At 36.9% G+C, this 18,114-nt stretch overlaps 1 protein-coding gene across 6 annotated transcripts in view; it reads right to left on the bottom strand.

Annotated features, from left to right (window-relative positions):
* LOC132161214 (ecotropic viral integration site 5 protein homolog) overlaps positions 1-18,114 on the bottom strand; it is a 55,568-nt gene that overhangs the window by 22,628 nt on the left and 14,826 nt on the right. For 4 of the 6 annotated variants that reach the window (XM_059571103.1, XM_059571104.1, XM_059571108.1 and 1 more), the window contains exon 2: positions 11,099-11,325. In XM_059571103.1, coding sequence (XP_059427086.1) covers positions 11,099-11,325 — 227 coding nt within the window. Of the gene's footprint in view, positions 1-2,422; positions 2,575-11,098; positions 11,326-12,907; positions 13,231-18,114 lie in introns of those variants that run through there. The other 2 variants (XM_059571107.1, XM_059571109.1) reach the window with 2 other exon arrangements.

The following is an 18,114-nucleotide window of genomic DNA, read 5'->3' as shown; positions in this document are numbered from 1 at the left end:
AATAAACAATTTTCTGTTGAATTTCCAGCAAAAAGATTACCAAGACATAAAAATGTAACGTGGCATTAAAATTGTATTAATACCACCCACTCTGAAATGAAAAGTGATACAGTTTAAAGGCAGAAGTCGTATTTCCTTAAAGGAAGATTTGGTGTACAGATGGAGCAGCGATAAGAGAAGCCATCGCAATAAGTAACACAATAACGGTCACAACTTTGTTCATGTCAGCTTTTCATCCAGTTTCAGAGAAGCCATCCAAGCTGATAATCAGTGAACTGGATGGCAAACAGGTTTTTGTGGCAGAGACTACCATGCATTCTACGGAGAAACAGTAGTGATGTCACTGCTGGAAACTTATGACACTGACATTTTCATGTTGACATTAAAGTTGTATTTCGGGCAGCAGTAGCTGCTAGTCGCATACCTAAACTGGTCCCAGCACTCTTTTTTTTTTTTTTTGCCTAAGGGGGAAAAAACACGGTGTCATGTTTGTTCCAGACATTATTTTAGACTTAAAAGTCAAGTATTTAGAATTAATAACTGAATATTGTTATGAAACAGGGGATTTGCCAAATGAGTGTGCTAGCTTGGGAATGTCGTAGACTGCTATAAATGGAGAAGCCAATTTAAGACTCCCCAAAATGCAGTGGTTGTAAAACAGAAAAAAAGAATATAAATTATGTTCAGAAAAATCAACGGGACAATAAAACTTAGTCTATCCAAAAATAAACAAACAGACAAATAAGTCGAAGAAACAGACTAAAACTTCCTGCCATGCTTCAAAAAGCTGTAAAATGCTTAATACATACAGTAAAAAAAAAAAAAAAACACATTTCCCTTTCTGACTGTGAGCGACAGTGTGGAGGCGCCATCATTGTGAACCTGACCCTGGATCAGCTGGAAAACAAGCAGACAATGCTCGTGAGTAACCTCAACATTGAAGTCCTGACAGCACAGACACAAAGCCATGGAAACCTGATCTCGGAAAAAGAGAGGGGCCCCAGTTCTCTAAAGGCAGTGCTAGGTGACGTCATGACCAAGGCTCTGAGGCTGGATCCAGTTACAGCCGCTTTTGGGTTATGCGAGGGGGGCCACGGTTGATCGGGGTGAAAGGCAGCGAGAGAGAGAGTCATGGAGTTCACAGCTGAGGGGTTGTGATGCTGAATGAGTTACTGGTGGTAAGTGGGCAGAAAAGGAAAAAGAAAGGTCCTGCTGGGACACACTTTCAGTCTCTGTTTTTTTCAGACTACTGGACTTAAATCCTCAAAACTGTATCTTTTCAATCCAATTTTTGTTAGAAGCACACTATAAACTGCATTCTAAACAACTTTAAGGTTACTTTAAATTCCAGTCACGGATTGCAATGGGATACATGAGAATGTAATTCAATTGGTTGTGGCTCTTAGTCGCCACTAATATAATGAAGCAACCGGTTCTTCTAACCAGTACGAACAATAATTATATCAAAGTAAGACAAACAACATTAAAGGGACAACAAATTATTTGCAACTGAAAGGAAACTTTAAAGACCTTGATTTTACAGTAAAAGAGTAGTTTGTCATTTACTCATTTTAACTCTGTTCCAAACGTGTATGCATGTTGGTAACCAACAGTTTTCGTTTGAACTTTGACAATTTTCTAAATATCTTTTATGTTCCGCAGAAGCAAGAACAGGTTTGGAACAACATGAATGAATGATCTGAGTAATTGATCTTTGAATTTTCCATTTTGGGTGAACTATGAAATGTACAATGAGCAACTTTCTTCGGAGCAGACAGAGCTTGGCTCTTTGGTATGTGGGCACAAATGAGACGGCCTGGTTAGGGTGCAAAAACCAGAAATAGTAAAATCTTTGCTTCTAAGTGGAAATTTATCAAAATCTTTATTCTGTATAATCTAATCTAGCAGTACGCAATCCTGATCCTACAACCACACTGCAGTTCAGATGCCAACCTTTATCTTGATGGTATTTACTCAAAGGACAGAGAGTTTGGGAAATCTCACAAACATTTTGTAATTACATCCACTCACAAGCCATTGTACATATGTTCATAAACTATATTAAATACAAATAAAACAATTAAATAAAGGAGGCTGTTTGATAAATTTAGTAAGCATTAAGACAATTTGCATTGCAAGCATTGCTTCTGTGTTAATGATTCACTGCTGGTTAAAGTGCAAAGTGGATTCTTGTACAAGAAACAAACACTGCTCATTCCTCCAAAAACTAATTTAATTTTCTAAAAGCAAATTGAAAGCCAAGTACTTGTTCGACGAATGAATTAAAAAAGCAACACAAACAGGAAAAAAGAGACAGTGGCGGTAACAGCATTAATAAAAATGGGTAACCGGCTGAGAATCACAGCTCTGCTGCGTTGAGCGATTGAGAACTGATCAAAGATATTACTGTGAAGCTGCTCACCACGGGAAGCTCATTCTGTAATCCACGTCTTTCCCTGGATTTCTTCAAGTAATCCCAAATGTGTGTCTGTGAGAACTGAACCAACCTGATTCTCTCTCACACTCTCTTGCAGTCTCAATCTCACCCCACTCTTTCTCTCCTTCTCTCTCTCTGAGCCCGAATAAACACACACACAAACAATGCTTATCTAAAGTGCAAAGGCCCTCAACCTGTGAAACAGCAAAGCAAAATCCCTGTGATGTTCAAATTATGTTGGGGGTGAATTACTGGATTGTATTTCTTACCAGCAATGAAGCTGTATTTTGCATTAAAACAACAGAGTTATTCATAGTCTTGCAAATTCACTTCTATGTCATTCACAGGATCACAGTTTCTCTGTGAAATGTAACCGGTTACAATCACATCACATTGTGATTTGATTCCTTGTTTTTATTTTTGTTTTATTTTACTGACCAAAGTCCCTTGTAACTCTTATTTGTTTCTTGATATATTTTGAACCATGGTATGGAGTGTCTTGAGCACATACACCACCAAAACAATTTAGCTACATTATTATTATTTTTTTTTTAAATAAATACTATTCTTTTGACCTTTACTATTCCAAGAACGCTGAAAAAAAAAAAAAAAAAAAAAAAATTATATATATATATATATATATATATATATATATATATATATATATATATATATATATATATATATATATATATATAATGGTTTCCACAAACATATTAAAGTGAACAACTGTTTTTAACATGAATAATGTGCTGTCAAATGATTAATCGTGATTAAATCGCATCCAAAATAAAAGTTTTGTTAACATATGTACATGGGCTGTGTATATTTATTATATATGTATAAATACACGCACATGCATATATACATTTCAGAAAAATAGGTTGTCTATATATAAAATATTTATTTATAATATAAACTATATGAATATAAATATAGACATGTAAATACGAGTAAATATTTTCAAAATCTATATTGTAATGCTTTTGTATTCATATATACATAAATATACACAGAACACACATATATTATACAAACAAAACTTTTATTCTGGATGCGATTAATCATTTGACAGCACTAATAAATAATAATTAAAGAAAATTAATTTTAAGCACTTGAAATGCATATTAGAAGGGTTTCTGGAGGATCATGGGAGACTAAAGACTAGATTAATGGCTGCGAAAAATTCAACTTTACCCATCAGGGGCCGGTTGCACCAGCTAGACGTAAAAAAGCTGGGTGTAAGTCCTACGCTGGGCTTTGCAACGTCCAACTTTACGATAAATATTTACATCTGTTGCACCACGATCAGGCGCAACTACGTCCGGCGTAGACACGGTGCGTCCACGCGTCACATTCTCCCGCAGTTATAGATCTATCTGAGACGACGATCACACCACAATGACTACAACTACTAATATAGAACTGAATTGCTTAAGACATCATAACAAGTGAAGCCACCGCGCCATGATTTCATTGAGTAAACATTTCCTAACAAGTCCACGTTTTTAAATCTGAAGTCTCTCACATTCCCATGACGGATTTAATTAAAGTTAAGTAAAATATAATAAATGTAATACAATGCTTCTCTCTAGAGTTATTTTTTTATAGCTGACTATCAAGGTATGTACAATGAATGTCTTAAAAGGGTGACTTTACGTGACATTTTGTGTTTTACTGGCGTCTTTCTGTGGCTGAAAACACGTTTATAGTTAGTTTGTTTTTGTTTGTATTTTGTGAAAATATTTAAAAGCAAAATTTGAAAGCGGACCATTTATTTCTGATTAAAAGTAACAAAAGCACAAAACATATTGCAATTATTGGATGGCAGGCATGCTACAAATAATGAATGGAATTAAAGAAATGACATATTTCCAAGCATTTACACTGTCCAAGATGTCAAATGGTTCAGTTTCTTTTAATAATCCGAGTTCATTTATAAAATTTTACTGCATAATTATTAAGCTACATGATTTACAGAAATATATTTTTTATTCAATTACTATCAATAGAGTGGTAGGCCACTTTGAGCTTAGCGATTAATATTGCTTATCCTGCCCGAAAAGACAAGTCCGTAAGAATTACAGTTCACGTCTGCAGTAAGAATAACCTAACAGACGTGAATCCTGAAAACGAATAATGTCTGAGTAAATCATGACTTTTCACTTTACACCTACCTCTGACTAGGCGTAAGATTTAGTCTCAGACGTAGCACTACGCAGAGATGGTGCAACGGGTATAAATTCTAAGCATGACTTAAAGTGCATTTTACATCCAGCCTAGTCTTACGACCGAGTGTACATCCAGCTGGAGGAAGAAATTACATTTTAAAACAGAAAATACAAATTTTACATTGTAATACTACATGATTTACTGATTTTACTGTATTTTTTTTTTTTTACCAAATCATAAACTTTTTAATGCTAGTGTAAGGGGTATCAGCAACCTCACACACATTATTATACATGCTGCAATCAAAAAACTTAACTGAACTGTCTTTGAAAATCTGCCATATATGAAAAAAAAGTGTTTCGGTGTGTCAGCAAGACACAAGTGAAACTGGAATATCAATCTCTCATGCTGTCCACAATTTAGTTCTTTTGAGAACAGCGTCTTATACGTTGCTCTGACTTTATTGGGAACATCGGTTTGGATTGGCTGCTTCTTTATTAACTGAACCATAGGAATCATGAATTAACAAATCAATAAATGAATGTATTATTGTGAGAAAATATATTATTAATATCTGATTGTACTGGCACACCCCTCACATACAGATTCATCAGTGGTACTTGAGACCCCATTTCTGAAGTGGCAAGACAAGCCCATATGGCCACATGTGAAGAATCAGAGCTCCAAACACTCCACAGATCCTCTGAGCTGAGCTGCTGCCCTACTTTCCATGCTGCAGAGAGAACTGTGTGGGTGTTACACTCGCCCAAGCGGATCACTCCGATTCTGTTCTAATACTGAAACTAGCCTGTGATACCAGAAACAGCAAGATGAAAGCAAGCATTGGATTTCCAACCTATTCAATAAAAAAAGGTCAACATGCCTATTAACCCTTTAAAAGAGTCAGGGAAGGCTGCTGTTACTGTCACCAATTCTTTTTGTGTGAATCCAGGAAGGAAAAGGCCTTATTTTATTATTTTATTACATCTCCTTCCTGGCTTCTAATGTGGTAGTATAACTAAATTTAGCTTAATTAAAAAGGTCTTCCAAATCAAGCAAGGTTTAAATGCCTTTGACTGTCAAATGATTTACTCTGCTTTGCTATCATGTCAAAATTAATGCTGAGGCTTGTGTTGACTCGAGCATTACACTAATGGCATGAGTACTGTGGGAGACAGCAGGTTATAGGGCATTATTCGTCATCTCTGGTACCAGAGGTCAGCTGGCCTAAGCACCACTCCCACTCTGCTATTTAGCAAATGTCACAGATCAGATCATACTGGGTTAACACAGTAAACCTGAAAATAATAAGATGGAAAAAGCCCAAATGTACAACAATAAACAATTTCTAATGCAGAACAAATTTAAAAAATGTAACAAATCATGAATCAGAGCATGTGAGCGGAGTGGAGCGCGAGCGGGCGAGTCTTGCACAGAGCGCAGAGCGCAGAGCGGCATTTTTAAAAGGACGGAGCGCTGGTTTCCCGCTCCAATTTCGCTCCGCTCACACCACGAGTCTGAAGCATGCTCAGTCAAGCCTGACCCAGAATCCATCTGTCTTTCACTGTCATCAACAGACTATTTTCATTCAAACCTCGGCTCACATTAATGCTCATGATGGAGTTCAAAAAGTACTTCAAGAAAGAAAATGAGAAATCATACAGGTGTACTATTAAAAAACTAACTAACAGTGATAATGGGGTACAAGAAAACGAATGTGGAGACATCGTTTCAGTAAGTAAAGATTCCTTTTGGAATCTGAAAAGGCACATCTCCCGAAAGCATGAAAGTGTGCTACGTGAACACGCAGGGAAGAAAGCAAACGGTTAGCCAATTGAACTGGTAACAAAGTGTAAATTAAATATAGTGTAATATTTAAACAAATTTGTTTTGTTGTCACAGTAGGCCTAATGGTTCGTTTTATTTAATTTGTGTCGTCCGTGAACTTGTATTTGATAGAGCGAGAGGAGGAACAGCAGCAACAAGAGAAAACGGTTGAGGAATTCAAAAGTTTCTTCACTGCACGCAAAGGCCCAACCATAACAAGGGAGAGAAAAAGAGAGCTAGATGTAGCATTTTTTAAAATGATTTACATGGACTATGAACCGCTGAGTAAAGGAGAACGCGAAGGGATGCAACTCTTCGCCAGCGCAGCTCAACCGGGCTACACACCCCCATGCTACAATACCGTACGCGACACACTCATGCCACATGCTCTGGAAGAGATGGAAGCCAAACTGCGAGACTTACTGCAAAATGGTGATGGGCTCGTTCTGTCAGTGGAGCTTCCTTGGCATCGTGGCCAGTTTCATTGATGGGTTTTGTTGAGCTGTGAGCACATACAAGGGCACCACACCGCAGATCGCATTTACCAAAAGTATGAAAGTGTACTGAAATATTGGAACGTGCAACGACGTGTGATTCGTGTCGTCACTGACAGTGCCAGCAACATGATTAAGGCGTTTAACCTCCTCCCTGGCACTGAAGAGGAGGCGGAGGGTGAAGTGACCGCGGATGCCAGCAGCAGCGCTGAACATGAAGAGGAGGATGAGGAACCACCGCCGCCCTTGCAAGTCAGTGTGGAAGTGATAACAACCAATGTAGAAACTATGATAAATCAGTACTTTATTGTGTCAAATTTACATCTGAGATGCCCCATTAACGAGCACGACAACATTAATAGGCTGTTAGTGAAAGTCGGCAAGCTTGTGAAAAGTGTACGCAAGAGCACCCTGAACACAGAGGAAACAGACCAATTAGGGGTCCGCCCCACAAATGCCTGCGCCACTCGATGGAGCAGCCAGCTTCGGATGATTCAGTCGGTCATCCGGTTCTTCCAAAAAGACCTGTTGTGGCAAAACAAACTCAAGTCTAATGTTGCTAACATCACCCTGAATCAAGTACGCCAGCTGACGCACCTTATCAGTGTGCTGACACCTCTGGCAGACCTCACAGAAAAAATGCAGAAGGAGCTGGGGAACCTGGGGATGATCCTCCCTGCTGTCACAGAAATCAAATCCCTGCTCACCGATGACACTCACGCTGCACTTCCAATGGGCATCGCTGCTTTTGCAGAAACACTGGCAAACAACGTGTCAACTCGCTATGGAATATACTATACTGATAAACATCTCATTTTAGCATCAGTGTTAGATCCCCGTTTCTAGACAGAATGGATAATCCGAGATGAGTCTGTATGCAACAAACTCGGGGAGATCCGTGACCTCCTCATAAAAGAAGCGGAGGAAATTAACGGTCCCGGGACATCCGAGACCGACACACCACCCGCCGCTGACCTGAATCCCGAGCCTGAACCAAAAAGAGCTCGCCTGTTCGGGTCATACTTCAGCGAGAAGCAACGCATTACCGGAGACGCCAAAGGTGAAGTTGAAAATTACCTCTCATCCCCGAGACAGAACCCGGACGCAGATGTCATTCGATTTTGGAAAGAAAGCTCAACGTCTTTTCCCCGCCTGGCTAAAGTGGCTCGCATTGTGTTCAGCATCCCAAGCGGGTCGGCGAGCGCAGAGAGGGTTTTCTCTGCTGCTGGCCTGCTCTCAAGAAACCACCGCATGAGTCTGAAGCCTCAGACATTGTCCAAACTTGTGTTCTTGAAGGTGAACTCAAAAGAACTGTAGCAATTAATTTTTTATTTTTAAGATTTTGGCCTAATAATTAATTTTAAAAAATTTGATGTAGGGCTATAGCCTGTATATTTTTATTTATATAATTAGACCCATTAATTCGTTTAATTTTACAGCATTTTATTTTTTTACAATTGGCATTCCAATTTAAATTTAAATTAATCCTGCGCGCTGCGCAAAAAATCAGCTACGAGAATGTTGGCCTAATAGTGAGCCTAATTTACTTTTAAAACGTTTGTGGATTTTGTATATTTTTGTTTATATAGGCTACATTTTATTTATATTATTAGGCCCATTTATTCTTTTCTTTTAATTTTACAGAAGTTTGTGTACAATGGATAGGCCTATAAGCCCATTTAAATTGTAATCGTGCGCGTTGCGCAGAAGTTCAGTATTTAAAATTCTGGCCTAATAGTTAATTTTCTTTTTAAAACTTTTATGTATATTTTTGTTTATATCATTTTAATTTATATTATTAGGCCCATTTATTCGTTTAATTTTACAGGACTTTTTTTTTTTTTTACAATTGATATTCCAATTTAAATTTAAATTAATCCTGCGCGCTGCGCAAAAAATCAGTTAGGCTACAAGAATGTTGGCCTAATAGTCAGCCTAATTTACTTTTAAAACGTTTGTGGATTTTGTATATTTTTGTTTATATAGCCTACATTTTATTTATATTATTAGGCCCATTTATTATTTTAATTTTACAGAAGTTTGTGTACAATGAATGGATAGGCCTATAAGCCCATTTAAATTGTAATCGTGCGCGTTGCGCAGAAGTTCAGTATTTAAAATTCTGGCCTAATAGTTAATTTACTTTTAAAACTTTGTATATTTTTGTTTATATCATTTTTATTTATATTATTAGGCCGATTTATTCGTTTAATTTTACAGGACTTTTTGTGACTAGCCTAATTTGTAATTTGAAATAAAACATTTCTATTTGAAAAATGTTGTTGTTGCTCATTAGTTCTTTAGGAGGTAAGGCTGTGGTCTAAGCTTAAAGTGATATAGCCTACATGTAGATTTTTTTCCTTTTTTGGAGCGAGCGGGGGGCGATTTGAGTGGAGCGCGAAGCAAACTGCGTTGAGCGCTGAGCGATAATGAGCGGAGCGGCCTGATGTAACTTTGAGCGGGGGAGCGGAGGGGTGAACAGTTCCGTGAGCGATGAGTGGAGATTCTCACCGCTCCACTCCGCTCATATGCTCTGTCATGAATGTATGAATGATTTTTATCATATGAATGAGTTTGCAATAAATGTGCTAACATATTGGCTCATGTATACTATTACTGCTGTTAATAGTATTAGCATTTTTTTGTTACTTTTTTCTAAAAAGTTTGTAGTCAATAAATGAATACTTTAATTCAGCAAGGATACATTAAGTTGGTCAAAAGTGTTATTTCAAATAAATGTTAACTTGATAATTCTATTTAAAGAATTCTGATAATAAACACTAAAGGTGACAAAGTGCTATAATCATGTCCACAGTGTATCTACTAACCAAATAAAGATGAAAAGTTTAAAGTGGTCATATGATGTTGCTAAAAAGAACATTATTTTGTGTATTTGGTGTAATGAAATGAGTTTATGCAGTTCAAGGTTCAAAAAACATTTTCCATATACTGTACTTATACTGTCTTTTTACACATTGCTTATCGTGCCACGTAAAAATAAAACCATGTCTGCATTTGTGATCGGCTAGAGTTAGAAACGGCCGGCGGATTCGACAGGAGCAGCCAGGGGCTTGCAGCAAACACGTGACGACCCCAGACTACGTCTGAATTCTGGATATTTATTTTACAAAAACACATGGATTCGCTACAAGGGGCCTTTATTCATCCCACCCCCCCCACCCCCCCGGAGCAGTGTGAGGGACATGGTATGTGCACTTTATTTCACATCTTCTGAACAGTTGACAACAAACACCTGCTTACACCATTGAAAGGCTTGGAAGAGCAAGGACAATTTTTAATATCATTTCAATTGGATTATTCTGAAAGAAGAAAGTTTACCAAAATTTACCAACCCCACACTTTTGAACAGTAGTGTGAAAGGAGGAATAGAGTCAGGACACCATGTTCATAACATTTCCTTCAACTATATGCGAGCAACTCTCACACTTGCTATCATGTCAACAAGAGAGAAGGTTGTGGATTACAGGAAAACTGAAACTGGCAGACAGACAGTTCCACAGACCCACATCTCCTGCAGGTTCTATATTTGGAAAAGTGAAAAATAGCCACCCCAGCAAAGGCTCATTCACTGTGTTAACATCACGTCAGTGCTCTTGACATATCACTGTTTGTACAAGAGAGCAGGCTAAATTTGGACCACACCAGAAGTGAAGCTGGACTAGACTAGAGCTCCTTATCACAAGGATGGACAAACTTTAAAACGAAAGTCTGCCAGTCTAAAAGCCAAACCAAAACAAGTGCACAAAAAAATCTAAAGCATTTCCTTAAAAAAAAAAAATTTAAAAATTAAAAAAAAAAGGCTGTAGACGTTTATAACTACCTGCTTTTAAGCATTAAAGAATGCTTAAACCCATAATGCAATAATGTAAGTTGTTCCATTCATCTAAAATTACCTTAAATCAAAGATTCGTCCTTTAAGCAGTAAAAGTAAGGACATGAGTAATAATTTAACAAAAAAAAGATATTTATTTGCATACGCCACTCATCTGCAACATAGATGTTGTAACACCTAATATGCATTGCAAGTGACCAAATCGTGCTTCCAAAATCCTTGGAATGGGATAATTGTTCAAGTGTTGTGCTGTGGCCAACACTAAAAATGAATTGAAACAAATCCTCCAGATGACATTGGGTGAAGGACTCGTACCTGTTCTGCTCCTCTAGTTTAGCCAACAGCTCCACATCATCCGGGCTGAGCTGGGTCGGGGAGGCTGAGGAGGGCGAGGACAGCGAGGCCGTGGATGAAGCCACAGTGGTGTGCAGCGACGAGGGGGTTGCCACCTGACTAGCCATCTGACTCACCGTGTGCGACACTGAGTTCTTCACCCATGAAAGAGTCGAACTCAGCTTGCCTGCTACCTTGTCTGTCGCCACCTTTGGGAAAAATGAAAGAAATGTTTAATTGTAAAAAATTTATTCAAAAACATCTTCAAGTCTTGATTTTAGTAAACTAAAGATAGGATATTATACATTTCTTGTTATAAAAAGTGCTTTCTATTTTTATTTAATATATGATTTGTCGAACAATATGATAGTTTCAGGGTTCAGCCTCTAAAAATGTACAAATATTTGAAATATTCATCATGTTCTTCTAGATTTTTTTAATATGTATTTTCTAACACCTAATGCAATAATGAAAGCGCATTCTTAAGCTACATAAATGGTATTATAAATTGTGACCCTGGACCACAAAACCCGTCATAAGGGTACATTTTTAGAAAGCTGAACAAATAAGCTTTCCATTGATGTGTGGTTTGGTTGGCCTGACCTAAAACCTGGGTTAAAAAAATAAACAAACAAAAAACAAATTCTAAATATTGAGAAAACAGTCTTTAAAGTTGTCTAACTGAAATTCTTAGGAATGCATATTACTAATCAATAATCAAGTTTTAATATGTTTACAGTAGGAAATTTACAAAATATCTTCATGGAGCATGATCTTTACTTAATTTCCCTATGATTTTTGCCATAAAAGAAAAATCTATAATTTTGACCATACAATGTATTTTTGGCTATTGCTACAAATACACCTCAGAGACTTAAGACTAAAGACCATGTTTTGTGATCCAGGGTCACAACTTGTAGATACTGAACAATGAAATTGAACAATGTAATAAACTGTGAAACCAACTGAGACCATTTCTTCAATAAGATGCTTTAAGAAACAAAAAAGAACTGTTTCAACTATGTTAGCAAGGATTCTGAGATGACATGACAGATTGAGAGTCTAAATATCTCACGCAGACATTCTCATGTATGGAAAAATACAGGTCAGTAACAGCTTTGTACAGTCCAATATTTGAATATGGCAAAGTTTAACACCGCATACAAACACACTGGTTTTCATACTTGGTTTGGATTGTACTGTGCAATTTTTCACCTTCCTTTTTATACTTTTCATTGTCTGTGACACCCAAAAAAAAGTACTGTTTTTAAAACTAATAAGTTTCACCCAAAATTAAAACATTTCTTTCTTCCACAGAACAAAAAAAAGAGGATATATTGAAGAATTTCGGTGAGGAAAGAAAACTATTTGTGATGCCATTCTATATGTGGTTTAAACTGTGTAAAGTGTTCTATAAAACACACATTTCCTTACAGCTACACAAGCAAAATGATTTACTAGGTCATTAGTTAGGCGTGTACACCATAGATTGGAAACTGATGCCATTTGTCATTCTATATTTTCAAATACGACCTCGAGAAGGTTTGGACTAAGGGAATGTTTGAGTTCATTGTGTTCTTTCCGCCAGAATGACAATAGTACAAAAACTGACTCACACAAACTGAATCACAATGAAATGAAAATATCAAAAAGGCACAAAGCAGAAACTTTTGACTATTGACAGTACTGAAAACCTTAAGACAACTGGGAACGGCAGGCCAGAACACTGTAACATTAGAAAGCCAAGAACTCTCATCCATCTAGGATTTCTTTGGTGTCCTTTACTCTTACCTGAAGAAAGATGTCACCTTAGCTGAGGTCCTTGCTAATTCCATAAACAAACCCACAGAAGGTAAATCACAAGAGTCTTCCGTCTTCAAACACCATCAGCAGCTTTGCAAATTCCAAAAGTCACACTGTTGTGTAGGTGTCACATGGGGTCAAAGTGCTCGTGTAGAAGACACTGAGGCAGCTGTAAAGTAGACAGCGGTAGTATAAGCTTCTGCTTTCCCTTTTACAGCTGTAGTAATGCTAGTTCATGCCTTGGAATTCACCCTACAGAGAAAAAAAAAATCATTTTCCTGCAAAACGTCTGTGACGTCCGAGTTCACCACACCGAGCTTCACAGCATAAGTGAGCTGTAATGATAAACCCAGGGGAAGTCTACCTCTGCACAACAAAGCAGGTTTCTCATTTGCATGCAGCACTTCTCTGAATCCTCTTCAAGATAGATCACGTTTCCTCTTGCAATTGCCATTTCTGACAAATGATGACCACACAGCTATGCATTGCTTGTGTGGTTTCACAAACCACCAAAATTTTATAGTATTCCCCAGCAAAATGCCTAGAAATGACTCAAAGTCAGCAAGTTGGAAACACCCTTTCTTAGATAGCGTTACAGTCAGAAGAGTGACACAGAAAGAGGCGGGGCATAAACAGGAACACCAGAACAAAGTGCAGTTACAAATGAAGGAGCAGTCTAAAGGATTAGCAGGTGTGTCTGAAATAAATACAATTAATATACACTGGTATAACAACTACATAAATGCATAAAATTACAATATATAATAATATACACCATGCGTTTTATTTTATTTTTTAATTATATTTAATTGAGTGTGTGTTTTTTTTAATTCATAAGTAGGAGTGTAAATCGGATGGTTCGTCACGATACGATACAATAACGATTCTCATACCCAGTGATACGATTATTGATGATACTTCAAAAAATTCGTAATACGATTTCGATACGACTCAATACAGGAAATTTCGATCGATATATCTATATTATTATATTACATACCTATTTTAAACAACCATCTACATTTTTATTAACTCACAAATGCAACCAAAACATATAACATGAACATTTATCTTAAATTTTCACATCCTGTCCCTAAATTGGGACATTCACAAAAATAAAATACACTTTTTGTTTTTTTAAATAGTGCTAAAACCATTTTCTACAGATAACCAAATTACAAGCAATAGCCGAAATTAAATGTAATATAACAAAGAAACAAATTAAATAAACAGTGATTCTTTAGGTTTTTCAGGTAGATCTAAAATAAATGTTCATGTACAGAAATGTTGAGGAGATTATCCCCTGCTATGTAAAGCGCTTTGAGTTCCCAGAAAAGCGCTATATAAATGTAAGGAATTATTATTAAATGTAATGATCAAATTTAAAATAACACTGCATAGTCTTCACTGTATAGATTATATAGCCTATAGATTAATCCTTGTAAAAGTTTTTCAGTCAAAATCAGTTAGATTGTTTCTTTGACAGAAGTTTTCTGTTAGTCTACTTTTAACTTTAACAAGGAAAGCACAGATCCAATATACTGATACATATGTGTTTTCTTTCTCAACTGTTTACATTTAAGACAGGCCTAACCAACTATGTTTACTAGGATATTCGCCAAGGCACAAGTTGATGTAATTTGGTCTGTATTTGTTCATCCATGCATAAAAAGGCAGAAGAGGGTTCAATCAGGTATTAGCGCAATGTCGATACAGCTGTCTGTAGGCTATACATGTGCTCATAATGTATACACGCTGAAAACTTCTCACAAGCATTCAAAAATTTTCGAAACTTTCCCGAGCGTCTTTTACACTCACCCTTATGGCAGTCTTATTTTTTTTATTTTTTTTGTCTTTCTATTTAAAAGTTCCACATTTAATCCAATGTTCTACTTAACATTTCTAAATAAACTTATCACTGTATCTAAACCAACAACATGTTTATTAAATCCTGTACCCACTAAATTACTGAAAGAGTTGTTACCTGTAGCCGAAGAACCGCTTCTCAATATTATTAACTCATTTTTATCTTTAGGTCACGTCCCCCCTTTAGGTCACAATGTAAGCTGGCGGTCATTAAGCCTCTTATTAAGAAACCAAAACTAGATCCTAGTGAACTGGCAAATTATAGGCCTATTTCAAATCGTTCATTTATGTCTAAAATTTTAGAAAAAGTTGTGTCTGCTCAATTGAGCTCCTTCCTGCAAAAAAAAAAAAAAAAAAGATCTGTATGAAGAATTTCAGTCAGGTTTCAGGCCCCACCATAGCACAGAAACTGTACTTGTTAAAGTTACAAATGACCTGTTTCTTGCGTCAGATCAAGGCTGCATCTCATTGCTAGTTTTACTTGATCTTAGTGCTGCGTTCGACACCATAGATCATGACATACTCATAGATCGATTACAAAACTATACAGGTATTCAAGGGCAGGCTCTAAGATGGTTTAGATCCTACCTGTCTGATTGCTACCGTTTAGTTTATTTAAATGGGGAGTCATCTCATTTATCACCAGTAAAATATGGAGTGCCACAAGGATCCGTCTTAGGTCCCCTTCTATTTTCAATATACATGTTGCCCCTTGGTAATACTATTAGAAAATATGGAATTAGTTTCCACTGTTATGAAGATGATACTCAGCTATATATCTCAACGAGACCAGAGGAAACTTCTAAATTGCCAAGCTAAGAAAAACATGTTACCTGTTTCTGATGCAGAAAAGCTAGTTCATGCATTCATTACCTCTAGACTCGACTATTGTAACGCACTTCTAGGTGGTTGTCATGCATCTTCAATAAACAAGCTACAGGTAGTCCAAAATGCAGCAGCTAGAGTCCTTACCAGGTCAAAAAATATGATCATATTACCCCAATTTTACAGTCTCTGCACTGGCTACCTATTAAGTTCCGTATCAGTTACAAATTATCATTACTTACCTATAAGGCCCTAAATGGTTAGCTCCTGCGTACCTAACTAGCCTTATACCATGTTACAATCCATCACGCTCCCTAAGGTCACAAAACGCTGGACTTTTGGTAGTTCCTAGGATAGCAAAGTCCACTAAAGGAGGTAGAGATTTTTCACATTTGGCTCCCAAACTCTGGAATAGATTTCCTGATAATGTTTGGGGTTCAGACACACTCTCTCTGTTTAAATCTAGATTAAAAACACATCTCTTTCGCCAAGCATTCAAATAATGCATCTCTTAAATTGTGACTGCAGTTGCATCTGATCAAATGTGCATTCTTATTCTTTAGCTTGGGTTAAATTAATAAATTTTACTATGTTGGAACAGCAGCTACGCTAATTATGTCTCTAATAGTTTTGCCACGGGATGTAACTAGGATATACACAAGCTCCAGTCTGGATCCAGAACACCTGAGAAGAGATGATGCTGACCCCTCAGAGGACCCCAGATGATGCTAACCCTGAATCAACAAACAGAACTAACAAATATTGCTACAAGTGTGATTGCATCATATAATAATTGCTGTTAATAATGTTTATCGTCTGGCTGACTACGTCTTGTATTAATTTTTCTGAAAAATCCTGTCATAAAGTGACGTGACATTCAGCCAAGTATGGTGACCCATACTCAGAATTTGTGCTCTGCATTTAACCCATCCGAAGTGCATACACACAGAGCAGTGAACACACACACACACTGTGAGCACACACCCGGAGCAGTGGGCAGCCATTTATGCTGCGGCGCCCGGGGAGCAGTTGGGGGTTCGATGTCTTGCTCAAGGGCACCTAAGTCGTGGTATTGAAGGTGGAGAGAGAACTGTACATGCACTCCCCCCACCCTCAATTCCTGCTGGCCCGGGACTCGAACTCACAACCTTTCGATTGGGAGTCCGACTCTCTAACCATTAGGCCACGACTTCCCACAATATGCACACAAACTGGCAGTCACCACTTATAAGCTACTACTAAATATTGTAGAAATGTAATTTTCTGTAAAGTTGCACAGTGCACACACATGCAAATACAATCTGCCTGGCTTCTTAAAGCGAAATCAGATTTCAGACCCCTCCCTGCTGATCTACCCATGAGCACAGTCTTTTATATATCATGCAACACTTAAGAAAGTAAAAGGAACTAAACTGTCTCACCACATCACATACTGTATTATTCTCTCAGCTGTGGTACATGTCTGACTGACTAAGAATTCTAGCACTGTCAGAGGAGAGTCAATACTGTAAGTAAAGAAAACATCATTTGGGTAAGCCTGACTTGGCCTCTCAGTGGAACGAAGGGTTTCTATACACTGAGAGGAGAAGAGTAACTGCTAGGAAAAAGAACAATATCCCTTCCTCTCTGGACTTCTAAATGATTCATGCAGAGTTGCTGGGCTGTGCTTACTGAACAAGAAAAAAAAAAAAAACACATGAGATGAGGGTCAGGCCTCGTGCATTTTCATTATGTTTAATAAAATTTCCCAGGTCTCCCTCTTCTAACAGTAGAACTATTAACTACTAAAAACAAACACAAACAGGTACATGAAATACAAGGCTGACACATATGCAATATCTGTGTTCCAAAGTCATGAATATGTCAGTTTTCATCTGATCTGACATGAAAACACGTTGCAAAAAACAGAACTTGAGGCCTGTGCAGTCTTGCACAATCTACATACTGCAAAAGGAAACAGCTTTACTCTTTTAGATGATAAATAAAACATTAATTGCAAGTAACATCTTTTAAAGTGAGTGCACAAAACATAATGCTATAATTTACTTTAGAACTAGGAATTAGGGAAGTGTGAGTAATTAGTGTAGAATGAGTAGCTATCTAGTAAAGATTCAACCAAAATATAATTTTTTGCTGTTTTAATTTTTTATCATTGATTTTTTAATTTTCATAAATGCATAGCTTTAAGTAAGAATTATGCTGAAATGTTATAACATTTATTACACTGTAAAAAAAAAAAATAGGGCCCAAAAGTAGAGTTAATATAAAGGAATGTTCAGTATTTGTTTTTCACAGGTGTTTAAAATGTATTTTGAATTATACATTCATTTATAGTTGTGTTTTAAGGGGTTAAAGGAAATGTAGGAAAACTTTTACAATTAATATCAAGTTTGTGAATAACATTAATATTTAAATAAAATTTTAACAGTAGTTTTGTCAAGTCTTGTCAAGTATGTACAATAAATTTCACAAAACATATCCCTATTAGACATTTAAAAATACTG

This window comes from Carassius carassius, chromosome 17 (genome assembly GCF_963082965.1).
Source record: "Carassius carassius chromosome 17, fCarCar2.1, whole genome shotgun sequence".
NCBI classification, from domain to species: Eukaryota; Metazoa; Chordata; class Actinopteri; order Cypriniformes; family Cyprinidae; genus Carassius; species Carassius carassius.
The sequence above is the reverse complement of the archived record's forward strand: the minus strand, read 5'-3'. Positions and strand labels throughout refer to the sequence as shown.